The following is a 24224-nucleotide window of genomic DNA, read 5'->3' as shown; positions in this document are numbered from 1 at the left end:
AAACATGAATATTTCGTGATTTTGTTGAACTAAAGTCTGTGGAGAAAAGCTTTTGTGATTGTGCCGCTGTCCCTCAACACACAACACACACACACACACACACACAGAAACACACACACACGCACACACACACACACACACACATGTTGGTTGTTGTGGTTTACGGGGACTCTCCATAGGCGTAATGGTTTTTATACTGAACAAACTGTGTGTGCTATTGCCCTACACCAACCCTACACCTAACCTTAGCCCTCACAGGAGACTTTGTGCATTTTTAGATTTTCAAAAAACACCATTTAGTATGTTTTTTAAGCCTTTTGAATTACGGGGACATAGACAGTGTCCTCATAAACCACCTTCATATTGTAATACCTCTGTTATACCCATGTCATTATACAAATTTGTGTCCTCATAAACCACATAAACATGCACACACACACACTCACACACACACACACACACACACACACACACACACACACCGCCTTCAGCAAGGACAGAGCTGCTGAACTCACTGTTTACAATGACGCAGCTCGCTGAAGCCAAAAAAACCCCTGTTTAATAGCTTTTCGGTGAATTCAGGAGTATTTCTGTGGTTGTCCTGAATCTTGCAGACCTGCTTTCTCCTCGCTCCATGTTTGGTAAATTCTCCTCTGCTAAATGCGTTGGCTGGCTGGTGATCTGAAACCCAATAACAAGGATCAAATGCCAGTGTGAATTTACAATTTTGGATGAAAATTTTCACCGTAGGTGATATGATCTTAAAAACATAACACAGCATGTCAGGTAGTTGTTATTAATATTAACTGTATTGATATGAATAAGGCCAAATTTAATTAAACAAGCACATCGTTTTATCATTTTACAAGTTAAATAAAATAAAAAAATTTGAAACTTTCCATACTTCCTTGACCAATAAAATATTTACTACCAACTAATTAATACTAATTAATTAATGAATGAATGAATTGTATTTTATTTCTTTAGGCTTTGGGTGAAATGTGACCTGGGCATGTTTTTATGAGATAAACTGTCCTTGTCAAGTACTTTACGGGCCCTGTCCAAGGTGATCTGCTATGTTGTACTATTTTTGATATGACACAAGTGGATGGCCAGACACATACATTAGGTGGGCGTTATCTCAATAATATGCTCTCTACATCACTGCTAATAATTTTAAGACAGGCTTCAGGCTTTCTCTCTCAGAGCTGTCTGCCGTCCTCTAGAGCCATCTGGCCTGCGTCTGTTTCACCACAATGTGATATTGGCCATAATTGGCCATGAGAGGGTGAAACGCATGCCGGGCTTCGGATGACATTAAGCAGACCAGCGTTGCTCTGGTCTTTCCAGGTCTTTCTGTGTTTACACTCCATGCCCAGGCCCCTTAAGGCTCTCTGCTTCGCATCCTCTCTCGTTTTCTAGGCACACACGATGCAATATGTGAAATGTAGGAGTCTGTTTAGGGGGGTCCTCTGTGAAGTCCTTCCCCTGTTGTGAGCGTTAACCCAGGGTCAGAGGTTTGCTTTGGGACGTTTCTGTTCGCAGGTTCTCACAGCTCACAATTCTTTAGCTGAATACCATCTTCGGAATTCTTTCCGTAGAATTCTCCCGGGATGGAAGACAGGCACGGACCCTCCATTAGCGTAATGTAAACACAGAGTGCCACTGAAATGGCACGACGTCCCATCTATTTACATTTTTCCATCCCTGCTCTATTGTGCCGAGAAGTTGCAGGTGGCCATTAAAACTGTGAGAGAAAGTCTGTGGCTGATGTCAGGTTATGTGCGTGTTCCTCATCTACATCGTAATATTCAGCATATCCTGGGTCTGATATGCTGGAGACCCGGCCAACTTTCCACCCTAGTTGTCGATGAAGGGCTTTTTTATTTATCAAAGGTTGTTGTTGTTTCAGCCATGCCTGGACATTAACCAAACACATTTAAATCATACTGCAATTGACTCTGAGGTGCTGGAGACAGGAATGAAACAACATGTCCTTTTTAGGTGCTCCGTAAGCTGTGTTTCGACAGAGCTCTTCAGATATGCAAGCTGAACAGCTGCCCTTCCACAGTTTATGAACCAAAACACAGAGTTATTGAATAATCCCATATGATTAGGGGTTGAAAGTAAATTGGTGTTGTCGATGACCTATCCAATCCCTCAAGCCCCATTAAAAAAATGAGTGCTCAACCATTTAAAAAGGGGTCATATCAGGCATTTAGACTTTTTAAATAAAATTTTATATATTTTGAATCATTTTTAATTAAATAATTAAGTTTTATATTTTTATAAATCTCATTTTTATATATTATAAAATTATATATTTGAATTATTTAAAAAAAAATTATACAAGAAATTATCATACGCACTCACGAGAACAGTCTTCTTTTTCTGTTTTATTATTAGTGCATATTACATCATTTCTTTACACACTGAGGAAGGCTTGGTAGCCGAAACGTTTGTGTCTTTTCCCCATTGGTGATGTTCGTTAAATAAAATGGAAAAAGAAGACTGTTCTTGTGAGTGCGGATCATCATTTCTTATATAAAGTCACTTAACAGATTGATGCACCAAAATAAACAGATTAAGTAACGGAGGAGTGCGGTGCAAACGACGTTGTTAAAATAAATTATACATAAATATACATTTTATATATTTTTTTTATATATTATGCAATTAATTTTGATGATGTTTTTATGATATATTTCATCAAATTATAATGATACAATCATTAATAACAGTAATTTTATATACAAAAAATGTTAACCATATGGTTATGCACCACAAACATTCAGAAATTTCATTGATCGTGTTTAATCATGTTTAATATTTTTATAATAAGTACTTTGCACAATCTGACTCTGCTGCAGCGTAGATTTAAACTGCTGATTTTGTCTGGCCAGAGGAGAATGACACTATTTTGACACACTATGTCCCCGTCTAAATACTGTAAAGCTGATATAAAGCCACCCAGCTTTATATCAAGCTGCTGCAAAGCTGCTTTGACACAATTTGCATTGTTAAAAGCGCTATACAAATAATATTGACTTGACTTGAGAACTCAAAATTTTCTGAAGCTGGTTGCCTTAAAATTTTAAGTTGGCTCAACTTTTTTTTTTTTTTTTTTTTTACAGTGTGCCTTTAAGGCTTCTTTGTATTTTTTACATGTCCATCCTTCAGAAACTGCCTCTTTGTAAAGTTGCATCGCATTGCGACATAATCATGTAAGTAGGTACTGAAATTGTTGTAATTATGTTGAAACTGCAGAGATGTAGGTGTTACACACAGCCAGAAACAGTACAGGTTTGACAGACTTTACCTTATTTTACTTTTACCGTTGTTGTTACTCCTCTGGAAGGGGTAGTTCACCCAAGAATTTATATTTCGGTATTATTTATTCATGCTAATGTCATTCTGAACATTCTGTGCTTCTGCCAAAAAGTAAATAAAGACAACAAGTTTTCATTTTTGCGTGAACTCTCCCTTTTAGTTTCTGAATACTCAGTAGGTGTCTTTGACATAATAGTGTGGCCATGTTCAAATACATTCATCTGCCTAGCTTTAGAAACTTGCAGATGTAATGAACAGTTTTTGAACCTTACTGTACGTGTATAGCAGCTCACTGTGCTGTTGATTGGACCATGCACTTCTTATGGCCACCAATAGGGGGCAGCAGACAATATGGAGTGTGTACATTCACCTTGGGCTGCAAACGCCTCCTCTTTTTTGTGGTTTTCTTTTGTTTCTTTAGCCCTGCACTGTTTTTGAGGACAGATCTGATCTACATCGTCGCTGTTCTGTAAGCAGTTGAGCTAAGATCAGTGACTAAATGTCTAAGCACTCTGAACATAGAACAGGCAATTTTTCCCATCATTAGTTGGACAAGCACATGGTACATTTGACAAAATGCCTTTTTTAACTGTGCGGTTTTAGGAATTTTCATTGGGATATAAATCTGTGGCCCACAGAAATGCACATGAAAGCTTTTAAAAATGCCTTTTATACCTGTTGCATACGAATTATGGTCAAAGGAGTGATTTAGGACAAATAGCGGCTGATCATCTGTATTCCGGGGGGGGGGGGGGGGGGGGGCAAACAGAGTTGCTTGCAGTTAAACGTAAGACTATAACTTAACCCACATGCACCTGAAATGACACAGAAGGACACAGGAAGCCTTGTTCTAAATGCAAAGTAAGTGCAGCAAAACAAAGGGTGAGTATTTTGGGATCTCAGAGGAGAGCCTGGAATACCACATAGGGAGGGAAGAACCAGACTCACTGAATCAACGTGGACAAACCCTCAACTCCACTGGGCTCCTACCAAACTGACGTTATTCCCCATCTCTGTCTGGCCTACGTCTGCTCACTGTGGGTACTGCATTTCACAAACGCTTTTGCTGCTTTCTCTTCAAAGTCAGAAGTGGGATATCCCTGGCTTCTGACTGTAAAGGTGACGTATAACCTGCTGGAAAACTGTAGATGGTTTTTAGTTGGACAGCAACCATCTTAAATCAGCAACAAACTAGCTACCAGCTGGTCATACCAGATTATTTAGGCCAAAATGGTGGTCAAACTACTTTTTTGGAACATATTAAAAATGATGCAGGCAAGTTGTAAAGTTTATAATATACCATATGTCTAATACTAAAATTAAATTGTAGTTATTTTTATTTATTTTATTATTATTTATATTACTATTTTTTTATTTTATTTCATTTTATTGAATTTTTTATTGTATATTATTTTATTTTTCTATTTTATATATATTTTAATTCAATTTAATTATTTAATTTTATTTATAGCTAAACTAAAGCTTGGTTCCATCATAAAATGGGACTTTTATCTCAAAATTGAGATTTTTTTCACTTTTTTTCCTTCAATTGCGAGATATAGAAACAAAATGTAAATGTAGAACTGCAATTAACTTGCAGTTCGAAGAAGAAAAGTCAGAAAAATAAATTCACAATTATCTGTTTAAAAAAAATGTATATATATATATATATATATATATATATATATAATTATTCTGTGGTGAAAAAATAACAACAGAATTGCGAGAATTAAACTCAAAATTCGGAGAAAAAGTTAGAATTATGATAAAAAAATATGAAGTGTGAGATACAAAGTTGTAATTACCTAATTTTTTAATTGCTTGGTGGAATTGGGCTTCCATGAGTTTCAGTTTTTCACAGTTTTAGTTTAGGGTTTTTGTGAATGATAACACTGCTGAATAAGAATAAGAGATATTTGAATGTCAAGCAGACCATCTTAGACTTGCGAGAAACCAGCCATCATGCTGCAAAACAAAACTACCAGATTAAGCTGATGTTTGCAGGTTTTTGATTGTCAAAAAAAAAAACACAAAAAAACTAAATTGCAGTGCGTAAACAATGCTGTGTAATGCTAGTATGAGTCCTGCAGATGTACATTTTTTAGAAGATTTACAAAGCATTTATTTCATTTGCCTAAACCTAAAAGTGACTGTTTAATACTGTGTGCATCTCTCTGAGTGCCACCAACTTTGCATGCGTCAGCATCTGAATTGTGGGTTTCCACATTTCCAAATTGAAAGTGCATCTTTTGCTCTCTTCCCAGTTGGAAATTCAGCCGTTCTCAGTTGGACGCAGCATAGCATTATTGCAATTTAAAAAGTGAACTCACAATCTCTTATGATGATATAGAATCAGTGTAGCTGATGACACTCTCTTTGGAAATGCTGACCAGCCTGTGTAGATCTAGATTTAGGATAGAAATATTAATTATAATGATAATAGTGCATTCATGGTTTCACATAAGTACCGTCTGGGTTTATTTTAGATACATGTCATTTTAAAGGAGGCTCTGTTCACTCAATTTGTGCCTTCCTGCTAGGAAACTCCCTGTGCTTTTTTTCCTCCTGCAGTATTTACTTAAGTGGGCTATAATTTGCATTCTGTGAATCGGTTCAGGCGAGTGGCATGATCATATGATGAGCTGTGTCAGTCTGGACCAAATCAAGTCAGTCACACACGAGTTTCTCTTTCTCTTTGATGAACTGGAGCATCCGTCGGGGCACAAATCTCATCCTGTAATCCTGTCAGGCGGCCCTTGTTAGTCCTGCTCACTAAAACACGCCTCACTGTTCTGTGACTGTGGCTTATACTTAGAGCTGGGAAATTCTCAAGACCTTAAGTGTTCAAACTTTGTCACATAGCATCAATTAAGAATTGACTTCATAATAATTCATGAGTTGGAATTACAATTGGCCACATTGATAGGAAGTTGAATTTATTGAATTACAATTCTGTTAACTGGAATAAAATGAAGTGTTCTTCCAGTCTGGGGGTGCGTTTCCCAAAAGCAACTATGGTCGCAAGTTCCGTCGTTCCCAATTGAGTTCAATGGAACTTAAGACCATAGGTAACTAACGATGCTTTGGGAAACGCACCCCTGATTCATTAAATTGATTAAATATAAAGAAAAATATTAACTATTATATATAAAACCATTTATTTATTTACATGCATATTAGCAAATAAGAACATTTAAAGAGCATTTAAAATTAGTTTTTAACAGCCTTATTTTTCTAGATAAATGACACATTGGAATTGCGATTTATTTAATTTTAGTAATTTTTCACTTCTTCTGCATCTTGTTTGTTACCTGAATGCAAATTGAAATAATCAAAAATGTAGTAGCAATAATAATAATAATAATAATAATAAAATTTGTATTATAATAATCATGATTATTTATTCCTCCTCCAACATTAAAAATTAAAATTAGTTGATTATTTATTCATTTATATAATATAATAATAATAATAATAATAATAATAATAATAATTATTATTATTAAAATAGTTGTTGTTGTTGTTGACGACTGATTGAGCATTTATTTATTTATTTACTCATGCACTTACCCAAAGTTAAACACTGCTTAGTTTCAGGATGAGTTCAAAATTAAAGAGCTACCCAGACACAATTATTGTGAAACAACTGGATGAAACTGACCTCACCCGACACACTCCATACAGGATCATTGTCCACTAAACTTCAGCTCCAAAAGCTATGACTACTGGAGATGAAAAAGATCAGTTCTTGTTAACATTTTAAGAAGCAGTCTAAACCACATAAGCCTGAAGGAAGTCTTGCTGAGCATGTAAGACCAGAGCACTGACTTTACTTTGGCAATAGTAGCCTGATGATTAAGAATCTTTGCCGCTGATGTACAAAAATTGCAGATTTTGTCCAAGATTGTGGTGACTCAATATTTGGTGGGTTTCTCAATGCAAAATATTGCTCATCAGCGTTACTATGGTGCAATACTCTTAACCCAATGTCCTGGGAAACTGTGTCTGCCATCAACACTGTAGTTATACTGTAAGCCACAGCATAGTTTTTTTTTTTTTTTTGTAAGTTTTATCATTTTCTTTTCTCTTTTTTTTACATTTAATATAGGTTTAATTAGCATTCATTTTTAGGTCTGCCAAAGTAACACACTCAATAGTATAATTTATTGCTATCTAATGGCGAGTGATTGCTGTGTGGCAGTGTTTATTTTGTTTTATGTTAGTTTTTATATTTTGTTCCAGTTAACAATGTTTTATCATTTAGGTTTTTGTTAACAATAACACTGCTGAATAACAGCAGATCTAAAAAGTCAAGTCTGAAAGTCTTTTTGTAGTCTTTCGTGAAAAGGACAAAAATACTGGTGTAAGTATCTTCACATGATCACAGTCTTTTCACGTCCACTTCTGGCCGATTCTGAAAAAAAAAATAGAGTCAAGGATCAAAGAAAGATGGAAGTAAACATCAAAAGTCGTAGAAAGCTGTGGAGGAGAGGAGTTTACAAAATACTGAGCGCCGATGAAGCGAGATGAGAGAGTGTGTCAGAATTTGCAAAATGTGTTAAGATTTAACATTTGGAGCAGCGGAGAAGAAAAAGTTTCCCAGAGGCACTATTATCATGCGTCTGATCTGCACACGGTTCTCAGCCCACCCGATCTTTACATTCAAGTCCCAGCACACTCCCAGACGTGGCTGAAACTAGATGTTGTTGTTGCTGAGGAGAGTTTATCCATGAAATCATTGTACCTGTGGCTTGGATTGTGTGTTGTTAACTTCTTCTGAAATCTCTGCTTTCCCTCAGATGTGGTTGTAAAAACTGCTGTATGGGACTTCTTGGCAAAGGAGACAGATAACAGAGATAGGTGACCTAGATGATGACCTTTCTGCTCTGTGTTGTTCTGCCAGTGGTTGTACCGTATCTAATGGACTGACGTGCTTGTGTGACCGGCGAGAACCATAGTGGGTTTGGTGGTGGTCATGCTAGATGGACATAACGAGGCTCTCAGAAGCATGCAGAAAGATGAGGTTGCCAAGTGTTCTCGCTCGGTGTCGGCGAAGCGGATGCGCTCTAGTTAGCGGTCGAGCCTTAGCTCTGGGAGGCCTTTTGGGGGCTGCAGTAGTGCAAACTCTACAGCTGGGGTATAATTTCCCTCCAGCTTTATTACTCTTGGAAGACAGACTTTTTTTCTCAGGAATTGAGACAGACATGTAGGGTCTCTTGCGGAACTCAGAGATTTGATGATTCACATTACATCATTGACCACTCAGACCTCAAAAGCCTGAGGTTTCGCCTTTCAGCGGAGGCTGTTTTGAATCTCCTTTAGGTGTTGAACAATTCCCAGGCATGGTCACATCTTTTTTATGCATTATTTCAAAATGCAGAAATAATGTTGTTGTTGTTTTTTTTAAATAAATTATTTTATATACACTGTCAGTCCAAAGTTTGGAATGATTAAGATTTTTTAACTTTTTTAAAAGAAGTCTTACATACTCACCAATGCAACATTTATTTGATTAAAAACAAACAAACAAATAAATAAATAAAAAATAAATAAAAACAGTAATATTACAATTAGACTTTTTTAATTTGAATATATATGCCTGTACTTAAAAAAACAGCAGCCATTCTAGTCAAAGCACATTCATTTAATAAAAAATGTATACTTTTTATTTATGTATTTTAATATACTGTATGACATGTATATGTGTGTATTTAAATAAATGTATTAGAACAGTGATTAAACTGACTTGGAACTACCTGTGCATTAAACGGTTTTACTGCATACCTGCCAGCCAATCAGAATCAAGACCAAGGAGAATATACACATTACACACACATATATATATATATATTAGTGCTCTCAATCGATTAAAAAAATGAATCGCCTTAATCACAGTCCTGGACTGTCACAAATTTAAAATACCAGGATTAACCTGTAAATGTGTTGAAATAAAGGAATGCATGACAAACTAATTTAATGAACAGAACCTTTCACGTCTCCGCCAGGTATGAGACATAATCCTTATTATTCTTGTTTTAATTCAGCCATTATCAGCCTTTACTGGCAATAAAACGTTTACCAAGCCACATCGCTTCAATCCCAGTACACATTTGCCCAACTATTATCAAAAGTATTTCTAAATAAATACAACAAAACATTTTCTTGCCATCTTACGTGAAGTATTATGACAAAATGCATTATGAAGAAGAATCGGACCTGTTCTGCAGCTGCATTAGAGCTAACATTAGCATCATGCTACATAAGACAATTTATGAGATTAATAGTCTTTTACTCAGAACTCACTTTAAACCACCATAGAGTGTTTGTAATAACTTCCTTTTGCGATCACATGTGTATACATTATAAAAGTAGCCTAAAAAACTGTAACCCACGGCTCTGTAACTTTTCCCGCGACTGTATTTTCAAAATAGCCCAATTGTGCGGGAAAACCGCGACCCTAGCAACACTGGTTCGCTGTACCCTTATCACATATGAGTATACAGATCTATTGCGCACTGTCGCTCTCTCGCTCTCTCTCTCTCTCTCTCTCTCTCTCTCTCTCTCGGACACACTCTCTCTCTCTCTCTCTCCACGTTCGCTTCACTTTTGTCTAGCCCAGCACCTCATAATCACACAATCCCTGCGTCCCAATATGCATACTATTCACTCTGTCTGCCCTAAATAGTATTGAAAATTACTAATATCACATAGAATTTAGGATGGATAGTGTGCACATTGGGACACAGGCAATGATTACCTTCACATGCGTTAACGTTGACAGCCCTAATACATATACATATATATATATATATATAAAATGTCTAGTATCTAACATTTAAAGTGCTTCAAGCAAGGCTTCATCCACAAACTTTTCCTTTTCCTTTCACCTTTTTAAGGTTTTCTTTAATTTTTGATTGATTCTCTGGATGCCACTGACATCTTTTATACACATAATATCTCCTGACGACTTCAACCTTGCCATCGAGTTCAGCGGTAGTTTAAAGAACCGCAGAGTTGCCTGATACTGGAAAAGAAAAGCGGGACATAGCGATCTCAATGCTGTCTTGCCATGTCTTGCCGTCTCCTCATGGTGATTTCTTGTGTTCTTGTGCCATCTCAGACTTACATGGGTATTCTGAGGCTAGCCAGACTCGAGCTGGCCAATGACATCATGGATTCCTGGGGTCCAGAGGCCTCATAAATAAATGCCTTTCTCTGGCTCAGAATTTGACGGGGAATAAACTGTGCTGTGGATTCTGTGCTAAACTTCTGTATATGGTGCTTCTCGGCCACCAGGCAGATTCACAGTAATGCTGGAGCTATTCGCTCTTGTCTAAATATTTACCTAGGCTGTTTAGAGATGCACCTACACACTGGAGCCGGTCCATGTCTACTCTTTCACTCTTTGATGCTGGTTGATCTGTGTATGACAGAATTACCTAACCAGTAGTGTACAGTTTGCATTTACTTTTATGCATTTGGCAGATGATTGTATCCATATATAAGTTCATGCATTCGTTGGGAGTTGAACCCATGACCTTGGCACTGGTAGCAACAGGCTCCATTTACTTTTGATTTTTCATTGAGTTATGATTAGTTTATTTGCATTAATATAACATTTTGTCAAAATTATTAGTATTATAGTAATTTATTGTAGATTATTTTAAGACTGCATCATTACATTAGAGAGTGAATTTTCACTGAACTTAAATGTTATAAATCTAGAAAACAAACTTTCAGGTGTTTTACTGGCATATAATGTGGAGGGGTGTCAGGAAAACAGGCTTCCTGAAGCCTTTTCAGTCATTTATGCTTGTCAGTGTATTAACTGCTTGTATTAACTTTCTTGTCTGTTTCTTTCACCTCAGGCCCCCAGCAATGACCTCCCACTGAAACATATAGAGACAACAGTGAGTATTTCAAACCATCTATTACAACTCTATTGACATGAGCATGCATGCTTTCTTAACATTGGTATGGCCAGTGGCACATTTTAAATAGATGCATTGAGTGTGTGTGTATGTATATGTATATATATTTTTTAAAATATTTATTTTAAAAAATTAATTTAATTGAATATTTTTTTTAAATTGAATAAATGATTATAAGTAAAGTAAAAGTCGTGACGTATTGTCAAGTATAGTGACCCATACTCGAAATTGGTGCTCTGCGTTTAACCCATCCAAGTGCACACACACAGCAGTGAGTAGTGAACAAATGCACACACACACACACACACACACACCCGGAGCAGTGGGCAGCCATGCTGCGGCGCCCGGGGAGCAATTGGGGATTCGGTGCCTTGCTCAAGGGCACCTCAGTCGTGGTATTGAGGGTGGAGAGAGCGCTGGACATTCACTCCCCCCACCTACAATCCCTGCCGGCCGGGGACTCGAACCCGCAACCTTTCGATTACGAGTCCGACTCTCTAACCATTAGGCCACGACTTCCCTTATATATAGTGTGTGTGTGTGTGTGTGTGTGTGTGTGTGTGTGTGTGTGTGTGTAATATTATAAAAAATAAATAATAGTAATAATAATTTATTCAATTTAAAAAGAAATTAAATATTAAATTACATTTTTAAAAAATAAATATTAAAAGTAATTTTTATGTGTATGTTTTACATTTTAAATTTTATTTTAAAATTATTTATATTTGAAAATTGTTTAAATAAAATGTTACTTTAAATTATTTTATAATTTTAATTTTATAGTAAAATAGTAATACAAAAACAAAAAAGATTTACATTATATTAGTTTTAATTTAAAGTCATTTGTATTTGTTTTTTTTATTTTATATATTTTTTTATTAAAATAATACAGACACAAAAACTTTATATATATATAAGGATTTATGAGTATTTATTTATATAATATTTAGAGATATTTATAGATAGAATTTTGCGAAATGAAGTTGCAAACTTTTCCTTTTCAGTCACCATCTTAAGAGTGAACACTGACATGCTTGTTGGGTCAGTGTGAACATGACGGTTATGTTTCCAACATTCTATGTACAACAGCCAAATGCAGAATGTTTGAAGTGCTGGCATCTGTTGGGTTAGTGTGAACACAGTGTAAAGTCATTACTGACATTGCTGCAGAAATAATGGTTGTAAGATATAAATATTTAGCTCTTTAGCGAACACTGTTGCTATGCAGCTTCTGTAGTCTAAACTTCACCAGTCTAAACCTCACGGAGTGCTGAAGCTCAAATTATTGGTTGGATTAGCTAAACACAGCCTCACTGGGGCTAGAATGACCGCCCATGTGAATGTGCTTTAAAGGGACAGTACGCTTAAAAAGTCAATTCAGTCATTATTTACTTGCCCTCAAGTTGTTTCAAGCCTGTATGAATTTCTTCTTCTGTTGAACACAAAAGAAGATATTTTGAAGAATGTTGATCATCAAACAGTTGACAGTTGCCATTGACTTGCATAGTATGGGGGGGAAAAAATACTGTGGAAGTCAATGGCTACCGGCAACTGTTTGGATACCAGCATTCTTCCAAATATCTTCTTTTGTGTTCAACAGAAGAAAGGTTTTCAACAACATGAGGGTGAATAAACGATGACGGAATGTTAATTTTTTGGTGAACTGTCATTTTAACTGATTAGTAGAGGAAGAGATGTCGTAGCTCAAGCGTGTGTGTTCAGTTGTGCCGTCGCCCCCCTCTCAGAAGCCCCTCTGTCCACCCTGTTCCTCACCCCCCTCATGCCTGGGTGAGGAACGGGTGAGTCATCACCAGACGCAGCTGTGGATGACTAACTGCCTGGATCCAAATAAAATTCAGACTTTCGTTTGGAGCCGTCCATATGAGCATGAGTATGTTCAGAGATTTAGGGACAGAGAAACAGGCATTTATAAGCCTGAAACATCATTAGATCTTTTTATTGATACAATATTGAGCTGGAGCGTAGCTGAAGGAAGTGCTGTAAAAAGCAAAGCCATGCATGTACCCATGGGTGTAATGAACCCTCTGAGAAGTGGGGGGATATTAGAAACCTTAAACAACTTGGTGATTTACCATTCAATGAGTAATCAAAAAGTTAAATGCTTTACTGGTAAGTCTGTGTCACTTAGAGTAGAATTACTGCTCACCGTGTTTGTTAATTTGACAACCAGTTGGTAGAGATGTACAGATAATTTTTCTCACTTCAGCCAAGCCAGGGTTATTATTGTTAACTAAAACAAAAACAATTAAATAAATCAATATTATTTTTAATTTTATTTCAGCTAGGTGTCAAAGCAACATTTGTCATTTTCATTTAGTTTTAGAAAATAACTGAATCTAAACAAAGTCAAACTAAAACTTAAAGCTGCAGTTCGTAACTTTTTTTGGTTAAAAATGATCCGAAATCAATATTTGAGAAAGTACATAACCAGCCAGTGTTCAAATCTATCACCTTACTTTAGCCCGATTCACAACGGTTAGCTTATAATAATGTTTTTTAATTTGAGTGGTAGGGGTAGGTTTTCACGGGAAATTCGAGCATGGCACTGCGTCATTACGTCACGTCTGTAAACATAAAGTAGTTATCCCAGCTAGTAGGCTATAGCATGTGAGGATCCTGCAGGTGGTGGATCATTAGCCTTTTCTCACAGCAGCTAGAAGAAAATAATAATACAGCTTTAGAGAGCGCTGTCTTGCAGTGTTGGCATGTCCTCATATTTATAAGCGATTGTAGGCATGCTATTTGGTCTTATCTCATAAAGCTAGGCACTTTATGAAATTAATAAAGTGATCTGTTGTTGATCTCAGATGTTTTTTTTTTGTGTCATAAAACATAATGCATTTGAGTGTTTTAGTGTTTTTTGTGCTTGTCCTTGTTTGTTTTGTTTTTTTTTCCATGATGATCTGGCAACACTGATACTTGACAACACCTGACAACACTGACACATGAACGCAGCTAGCCCCGTGCTAAGTTAAGACTTCTTTCACGGTTATTTTCTTGCATCTCACATACAGACGAAGACACTGATGCACGTATGCAAATATGTCATTAACAACCACTGTAAAAAAAAAAATCCCTTAAAATTTACGGTAAAAAAACGGCAGCTGTTGTTGCCAGAATTTTACAGTAAAAAATACGGTTGCAACATTTTAGGGTTTACGAATTTAACTTAAATTTACAATTAAAAAACATATTTCTTTAACTGATGTAATGTTAATATACCAACCTATTCTGAAGTCGGTTTTGTACCTGCACTTATAACCATCAAAATCAGGTGGTGATTGGAAAGTCACATGATGAACCAAAGCTCACCACAAGCAGCTTTTCCACAAGCTGAGAAGGCCACTAAGGTGCACAATGTCATTCCCACAAACACTAAACACCATCATGGTGAGAATCATTAAACTGAAATATGTAATAAACATTAATTTAACAACATTACATGTAACATACAACCCTAATAAACATAACTGATAAGAAAAAACTAAGAAGAAACATACTTATTTCAAAGAAAAAACATCAAATTTGAAATGCAATGCAGGGAATTCTGGGAATGTCAATTTACGTTTTTCCTTATAAATTTTACATTCTTTTTCACTTCCAAAAAACTGTATTTTACTGTAAAATTGTCTGAAATGTCTATTACAGATTTTCACGGTATATATTAGGGGAACTTACCATTAACCATTTAACAGGTTTTTACTGTAGCATTTTCACAGTTTTTTACCTTTAAAATCACGGTAATTTTTTTACAGTGTAGTTGTTTAGTTCAGTTCCATACACACTGCATAGAATTTTTGTAAATGCGGTTGTCACTACCTGTATTTTTCAGGAGTTAATGCGGTTGTCGAATGCGGTTGTCACTCCCATATTTTAGTGAATTATGTGTGTACAGAATGCGATTAAGGAGTAAAAGGTGAACTGACAACCGAATTTAGCTGCAGTGTGTATGTGGCCATTGTGTCCTTTGTATAAACCCCTGATCCTGTTCATACACTGCTGGTTGTTGTTGCTGTTTTGGGTGGTTAACATGCCATGTACAAATTGGTCTCCCTCTTTAATCAATTGGACAGGAATGTGCCACCCAAAACACTGTTTTAGAAACTTGCACAATTTTAGAAACCTTTTAGTTACTGAATAGAAATCGTAGCCATTTTCTCCCTCATGAGATTTAACCAAGCAACATTAAACATAACATGATTGTGTTCTTTTGCATTTTTAATTATTTCAGACTATAATTATTAATTATAGGCTCCTGATGCCAAACCGCTGGATATTGCTGTGAATGAAAATATCTCGTTAGCCGTTCATCATGCTACATTATTCTTGGCATTTTGCATTTCTGTAAATAATGTGAAATATAGCTCTCTAGATGTTTAGAGTAATGTGTGTTTGCAGCTGTCTCAGGCAGTATTACTCATTCTTGAGGCATCATGGGAGATGTGCACCACCCTCACCTCTAGGGTCTCTCACGGTCAGTTGGTTGTGGTTCTGCGGACGTCTTTGATTCACAATAGCAAACCCTTTGAATCTGAAGATCAGTTTGTCATATGACTTCCTGTGGCATGCTTTTTTTGTTTTAGCTCAGAGCTTATTTTTCAAACAGAGCTTGATAACATGTTTGTCTTTTTCTCTCATTTCTCATTTAGACCATAATTCTCCTGAAGCAGTGATTGTGATAGAGATATTTTGAAAATGTCTTTGGTTTGAGTATAGCCATTGGACTTATTATTCCTTCTGGCTCTGATTTAGATGAGTCATATTATGAGGAATCACATTTTTCCTCATCTTTTGAGATAAAGAGTTCATTGTACTCTGAAAGCATACTGTAACTCTGAGAACTCTAAACTTTCTTCCTAGTACAAAAAGAGCATTTATTGAAGAAACATGTTCAAAAATTGTTTCTGAACTTATACAACATTGACGTCAAACTGATTATCACATTCAGCATAAAACTGCCCACATTTACACATCAACAACACCTATTCAGGTTTCACAACTTGGTCCATCCAGCCACAGCAGACAATAGAGGAAGTTGGGCAGATTATATTATTTTATATAATAAATTGTATTATGTATAAACAATAGAACTTCTAGTTCTTCAAGATCTATGTATCTGTCTATGAATCTATCTATCTATGAATCTATCTATCTATGAATCTATCTATCTATCTATCTATCTATCTATCTATCTATCTATCTATCTATCTATCTATCTATCTATCTATCTATCTATCTATCTATCTATCTATCTATATTTTTTTCTTCTCTTTTTTTCAGTTTTTGTGCATTTTCTCAACTTTTAAGTGTGCACTAGCATATTAGTGATTTTGAAGCTAATTGAAATGGGATTTAACAGTGTGCACAGCACATTTCAGTGCAGATGTGTTTTGTGAATGTGTCACAATACAATGCAGGCTTTTGGAAAGACTGTTTTTGAAGGACAAGGCAGTAGTATGTAACTGTATTAGACACGACAGAAAATGTGCAACCGATGTGTAATCCTTTTCACATTTCTGGGGTTCTCATAAGCAGAAGTCATCATAGTTGGGTGAACTTCTATAGTGTTCAATGGAAACTAGAACACAAATATTTTTTTGTGTTCCCATTTGCTTCAGTAGAAATAGTGCAAAAGCATTTCTATGACTTTCCAAATGAGGAAAAAAATATCAAGAGCTTGATTATAGCGGTCAGAAAAGAGAACGCTGTGCCATCCCTCCTTCAGCCCTTGCGTTAGAATCACTCATACAGTAATTTAATATCAAGGTTTAACACAAAGTGTAATATTATACATGTACACTACAATTTTTAAATGACAATATAAAGTACTACAAGAATATGCTATTTCAGTCAAAATTTTATGTAATTTAATGGTACTTGTCATTGTCATACTTTTCACTTGTCATTTCTGTGTAATTATTTGTGAAATGTATAAGCTCCTTCCTTTAAAGTAAACCATACACCTATTTTTTTCAGTGTAGGAAAATAAAATCTTTATAGCATTCAAAGACTAATTAAACTTCAAATGAACAGACTGTAAAATACCATTATGTAGTTATTTAAAATAATAATCTTAATACTTTGTTAAATTTGCAATTGTTAATAACTGTGGAAACACCATCACATTCTGTAAAAGGGGTCAATTTCACATGTGAACGTTTACATAGAAATCTCTTTTAGACATGGTACCAAAAGTACATAGCTTGCTTCAAGGTCAGCGAGAGGATGGAAAACACTCATGAAAAACTAAATTACGGCTATTTTTAGCATCCTAAGTGGACCTCAGGGATAAAAACTATGCATAAAAAAGCCGCTTGATTTGACCACTTTAAATGAAAAAGAAAACCATACATTTGTATTCTAGTGGAAAGGGAGGTGATAGGCCGTGGTTTACTGGAGGTGACACAACTGTGAATAGCTGAAGCCATGAGGTTGGGATGATCATCTCCTCCAGTCAGCTGCTGAATGTGTGACCCAGAGAGGGAGCAAAGGCTAGACCGAAGATCCAAACAAACGCGGGTGGCAGCAGCACACACATGCACAGCATGGGAAAGAGGGAGGGGAGACGTGCCGGGGAAAAGGGAGGGGCCGGAGAAGGAGGCAGGAGTGAACAAAACAAGGGAAAGAGTAACTCTTGGAGTGGGAGAAGGAAGAAAGCTGCGGTCCGCTTGAGTTTGACGCCAGGCATGCGGCATCCTCGGCACAGCGCAGAACCAAAATAGAGCCGGGAACGTGGGGCGCGCTTCAGGAAAAGGGGACTGCTAGGAGAAGGGAAGTGTTAATTCCCAACCATGAATCCCAGCGGCTCTCTACGGAGGCGTTTGTCCTCCCTTCGCGATGCTTGGAGGTGGAGTACGGGTTACCTGTTCAAGGTAGGCCTTCGGGTTTCCGCTGAACTTTCACTCCTTTCTGGATTGTAGGTTTTGTAAGCAACTTTTTCCTCAAAGCTCTCCCCGCTTTAGTCCCTGCGCTCTCTGATCGTTTATTTGTCAGGGCCGCTCAAAAGCAGCGTTTCCAGCTGGTTTTGATCAAGCCTGGCTGAGACCCCCTCCAACCCCCCACCCACCCTTTCTTGGCCGTCCTTTTGGGGGTCGCAATTATCGGCTGATTAAGGGAATGTTTTTGGAGCCGGGCACCGTGTGGCGAGAGATGGAAGGTGAACCCTGCAGATGGATAGAGGGGGATTGCAATGCCAGGGTGTTTTACTCGAGTGTGTCGCAATGGATTTTTCAGGCTATAAGTGAGCAACTTTGGCAGTCTGTCTTAGTATGGCTTATTTGTATTTCCTTGTGTTTTATGATTGTTCATAATGGCCTGGCCCGGTAATCTGTACACACAAAAAGTGTGTTACACTGCAAAATGTGTTAATGGTCTTTTACAGTCTGTTCATTGAAAGCTCGATTGGGCTCTAAATACTATAAGTGCAAGCAATATTGTAGTAGAGTTCACTGGCTTCTTGGAAAGGAGAATTATTTAGGAAATGAACGCTATGGGAACATTTTACTTTTAATGAATGCTCTTTAAAGGGAGAGCTCACCAAATAGTTATAATTCTGCAACTCACCCTCATGTCGTTTCAAAACTGTATGACTTTTTAGATTGGTGTTTTTGTGCCTACAATGGGAGGATTGACTTTTGACCCCATTGACTTTCATTGTATGGACAAAAACACTGACACGTTCTTAAAAATATCATACAGGTTTGGAATGACATGATGTTGAGTAAATGATGACAGAGTTTCATTTTAGGTGAACTGTTTCTTTAAGTGCTTAAAGATTCATTAAATAAAATGTTGAGGGTTCCCACGGCTAGTGTTGTAATTTCCAGACCTGGAAAAGTCCTGGAAATTAGGTGATGTGTGTACAGTTTGTAATGTTTTTTGTTTTTGGATCTTGACCAGTCCAACACAGCAGCATTGACCGATGGCAAGAGTTTGGGGTGGGACTATCTGTTTGCTAAGCAATGGCAAATTGGTTTAGGAAAACTGTTTGAAAACAGTCATTTTGCTATGTATGGAGTGAAAACAGTATCAAATCCTCCCACAATTTGTGGGAGGATTTGATACTATTTTCACTCCATAGCTATTCCTTTTGCATTTTTTTTTCAACCAAATGAAATTCCAAATAAGTTTTGTTAGACAGTACATTATATTCTTGGTAATTCCTATAGTAAATTATTTTTTATGTACTGCTTTTAAAATATTATGCTAGGCAATACTCATTAAGCAATTTCCCAGTTCCCAGCAAATTCCCCAGGTTCAAACCTCAGTGTGTTGTTTTGTTATTGGCGACATTTGAACTTGAAATTTTCCCATAATTTCATTTCCTTTAAGTTGTTCTATACTATTCCAAAACTGCTACATATGGGAAAACACATGCAAAGTCCATACAGTTTCTAGAAAAGGCCCCAGCACTGTGTGTAATTATACGTTGGATTCTGGGTTTTCTTAGTAAGCATTGTTCCTTTTTAGTCATGTCAGTCATGCACTAGTATGTCATTTAGATGGTCATCGTAAACCACGCATCTTTCAAGGCTTATCCTGCTTTTGTGAGACTCCGAGAGAGACCATTAACATTTTGACTTTTCTTGGTCTCTAAATGTCATTTTACAGGTGAAAAGTGTATTTTTGCTCCACTACCCGCACCAAACCAAGTATAGTAGAGAAATTACAGCTTTCAGTGTCTCCTGTGTGAAATCCATTTTATTTCATTCCTCACTTCATTGCATTTATGCAGCTAAGAAGACATGCTCAGTGTGAGATACAGACCTACACGCTCACATCAGCTCTGTATCAACAGTTTTATATACAGATAAACACAAACCCAAAGGTAATTGTCCAAACAAATGGCCTTTTCATTGGTGTAGTCAGCAGAACAGCCCGAGCTCTGGAGATGAACAGTAAACCTCCCCTGAGGATAATGGGTTTACGGTCATATTTAAACAGGAAATGGGGTAAAAACATCTGGAAACTGCATTTGTGCGATCATTATTAGTGATAGACTACTTTATCAGCCAGGCCTAATAACTGGACATGATTTGGTCATTTTGAGATGCTTATACTCTGTTGTGCTGCATATAGGCACAACAGAGAGTTTGCTGTATGTTGTGTCAGTTCTATATATGTTCTTCGCAACTATATATATATATATTTAAATAGAATTTTGAAAAATAATATAATTATTTTTGAACAACTTTATGGTCATTTTGTGAATATATTAGCATTATATCAACCATTTAAAAAATTGGATTTTCAAAATGTATGCTTTAAGAATAAAGATCAAAGTCTGAGAATCTTACTTTGACTTGCATTGATAGAATGTTAGAACTGCTTGCAATTCCGATCTTGTCTTGCTTCTATATTTAGACATATATACACATTTACAGTGCATAGATGTTGTGTCTGTTGCACTGTGTTGATTGTCATACAGATGTGGCCATTAAGAATGCACATTTTTTCACATGGCAGCATGCAATTTGTCACACATGATCATGAAGCCCCCTTCATGCACCTTTTCTGATTTTTTAAAAACATTGTTGTGCCTTAACAGAAAACAATGGGACACTGGATGTGATGTCCTTAAACTTTACCTCTGTTTTTGTCTGACTGTTTCCTTCAGGAAGCATAAATCTAGTTCATACACTGGCTTTACTCAACTACATGATCCTACTTTCAACTTTTCATGATCCTAATTAGAATTTTCTTTTCTTTAAGGGCTCAACCAAATCCTCCAAGAGCATGGAGTCTCGACGTAGACCATCTAGGTAAGAGATGTCTTTGTCTTCATCAGAAATCAGTTCAGTCAGTATCTCATGTGTTGCTGTATGCTGCTATAGTGAACATCTCAAGGGATAGTCATAGCATTCCTAAATCCAGTGCCAGTTGACATTTGACTCTGCTTGGATCAGTCTCACATTCTTTATTGCAGTTTATGTGTACGATAAATAAACACTCTTTAAAGCATCTACACAATCTTCAGAGATATAATGTCTTCAGAAGTTATAATGCCCTAATAGGGCTTCTCTACCACATACAGTATAGTAGATAAATAAAGGCACGTTTAACTTGAGTGATCATTTGCTATAGATACAGGCAGTAAAGCAGGTACTGAAAAACAAATCCTTGTTACTATACTTAATTTCTATAAGGGAAATTAAGAATAAATGCAACGGAATAGGCTATTTGGAAAAAAAAAAAACATCCAGAATGTTTGTGAACATCAAAAAATAAAAGAAGCTGAAATAAAACTAAACAATTCAAGCCAAAGATGATTACTTTTTTGTAAGTATAAAAACACACACACAAACTTTTAGGATTGTTTATCTTTCTAAAAATGACTAAATATATTTATTTCTCTTCATTTTCCCTATATAAATGAATGAGTGGTAATCTTGATTTGTTTGTGCCATTGCATATAATGGTAATCATTTATATCAGTATTTATAGAAGGTAAACTAAAATAAAGTTTATACAGTATATTACATAAAAATGTGGTTATGGCTATTTTTGGATTCTTCTACACGATTCAAATGTACTTAATTTCACTTGATTTTTCTATTATATATATATTTTTTTAAACTCGATGGATGCAAACCAAAAGACAAGAATATTCAAAACAAATGAAAGATTAATCTCACGTTATGTAACACCAGAGATGATCTCTGATCCATTCCGATGGTCTTATGTCTCTCAGCTGTTGGTTGTGTTCATGCCAGGCTGTGAGAAGACGCTTTGTAAATTTCACCACTAGAAATAGCTCCCATTTCAGCTACCAGGGGGAATTTTTGCTTTTTATTTACATGGGCTGCTATTTTATTTGTCTCTTGTTTTGGGAAACTCTCCGTTTGGACACAACCTTAAAATGAGGTCCTTTGGAACACGTTGTTTTTCTGCCAAAAAGCACATTCCTGTTTTCATTGGTAGATGGAGTTTGTGCAGTAGATACTGTACTGTAGTTCAGTTCTGTAGAATGAATTGCACCCACTGATAGCGCTATTTTATTTGTATGCGCTATCCGTGTTGTTTTAGCTACCATTCGGCTCAGGAATTATGCAAATCAGGTAACAGTGCAAACATGCCCACGGAATCTATGAAAAGCATTTGAGATCCACATACCTGAAATCATCTACTTCTTTGCCATTGTTTGATCATCACTTAAAAACTACTTCCAATTTTAGTATGAAAGTTATAGACAAATAGACTTTAGATTATTTGTGTTTATTGAATAAGGTTAGTGAATATGTTTGTTTAAAAGTGAACGAATTCACACAACTTTTGGCCTTCTAAAATGATTGTGGAATCGGGGGAAATCCTTAACATTAAAGGACTGTTCAGGGGTTGTTACGCCCTTATTTTCCACACACTAAGATCAGCCAGAATCTCCTGAGAGTTGTGCAATGTTGTGCATGTTTTCCCAGGCTGTGGGGCAAGTACAGTGTTTATGTCATGTACCTCTCACAATCATGCTTTATTTACATTTATTTCTCCAACATGCACTGAAATCAAACCGCTTTTCGATTAAAATCAGCCATAGAGAGATTTACATGATTTACTGTGGCTGCAATGCCCAGAAAACATGACGAAATCCAGATTTTCAAGGCTAAAAATGGGCCTCACCAACAGGTATCTTTCCAAAAGATAGACTGCCCGAGTTCAAGCACTTTGGCCCTCATTTACTCAAGGTTTGTATGCTTTCTTCGAAATCATAGTGAGCTGCCTTACTCTCTGGTCCCTACTTGTTGACTTTTAAGGCAACATACTGTACAAATAGCACTGCTCACTATTGAAGTGTACCGCAAGCAAGCTCATGATTTCAGTAAAGCTTGGTGGTAGCATGTTGCAAAACTAACAATGTAAATGTTAAAGTAAATTATAAAAATGAGGATGAGAAAGTTATATTGTCTTTAACCAGTGTTGGGGTGTTGGGAGTAAGGCGTTACAAAAGTAATGCATTACAGTAACATAACTTTTTGCTGTAGCGCAGTAGTGTAAGGCATTACTAATCAATTTTCAGTAATATTTTACTCGGTATTTTACTCGGTACATGTTCAGTAACGCTTGCATTACAACACACTTTTAGCCCCCAATTATTATTATTATTAATTTAAAATTGGGCTCCTACTTTTTTATGTCCCTAGGGCCGGGCTTCGGGGCAATTTTAACATCATAGCTCAGACGCGGGCTGGGCCTTCTTCTGTTTTAGGCTTCTCCTCATTTTTATATTTTAGACTTCCATCAATTATTGCTGAAAAAAATTGCCGCGCAGGTGGAAACAACACGAGTCCGTGCCACGACTGTCAAGAGCGACTCGAAGGTGTTTAGTGTCCCGCAGCAGCAGTGAGCCGTCAGCACAGCTGAAGAGTTCTGCTTCAAATACACACAATAAAGAAAAAGCCCCAGCAAAAGTAATTACCATGAATGTGTCCGGGGGGAAATAGTAAGGATTCACCATCTCCTGGTTAGACGCGCCTTTAGAGAGAAGTGAATCTTCACGGATAACGATTGTATTAAATAGTTTTTGTTTTTGTTTTTATTTATTTCGCTAAGTAGCAATTTAAAGCTTTCTTTAGATATATTTATCATGTCTGTGAGGCATGTATTTCGGTTCATTTTTGTGAACTAACAACAGTCACGCATCACAGATCAGATTTCATTTATCACCTGAGGAGAGAGTCGAGCTGACTGACAAACAACTGCTTGATGCCGAATTGACACTAATTTAAAAGTGAAAATAAAACGCGCACAGAGCTTTTTATTTTCTTTTAAAAGAGAGAAGACTCAAACGACGTCCACCCCCCATCCACCGAGGTGATACCGGTAAGGTGTTGACACACGTCGATTAACCAGTGGGAAAATTTCCTCACTGTCACCACCCTACTTGATGCCTTTTTTCCTCCTTTCGGAATCCTTGCTGAACACGCGTTGGAAATAGCAATGGCATTGTCC

At 36.6% G+C, this 24224-nt stretch overlaps 1 protein-coding gene across 9 annotated transcripts in view; it reads left to right on the top strand.

Annotated features, from left to right (window-relative positions):
• Positions 1–24224, top strand: part of LOC306876396 (tensin-1-like) — a 230550-nt gene that overhangs the window by 144520 nt on the left and 61806 nt on the right. For 7 of the 9 annotated variants that reach the window (XM_079427510.1, XM_079427511.1, XM_079427514.1 and 4 more), the window contains 2 exons: positions 11199–11240; positions 20994–21043. In XM_079427510.1, the coding sequence (XP_079283636.1) occupies positions 11199–11240; positions 20994–21043 (92 nt within the window). Of the gene's footprint in view, positions 1–11198; positions 11241–17921; positions 18155–20993; positions 21044–24224 lie in introns of those variants that run through there. The other 2 variants (XM_079427518.1, XM_079427515.1) reach the window with 2 other exon arrangements.

This window comes from Barbus barbus, assembly GCF_936440315.1.
Source record: "Barbus barbus genome assembly, chromosome: 10".
Lineage (NCBI taxonomy): Eukaryota > Metazoa > Chordata > Actinopteri > Cypriniformes > Cyprinidae > Barbus > Barbus barbus.
This window is presented reverse-complemented; position numbering and strand designations above follow the sequence as displayed.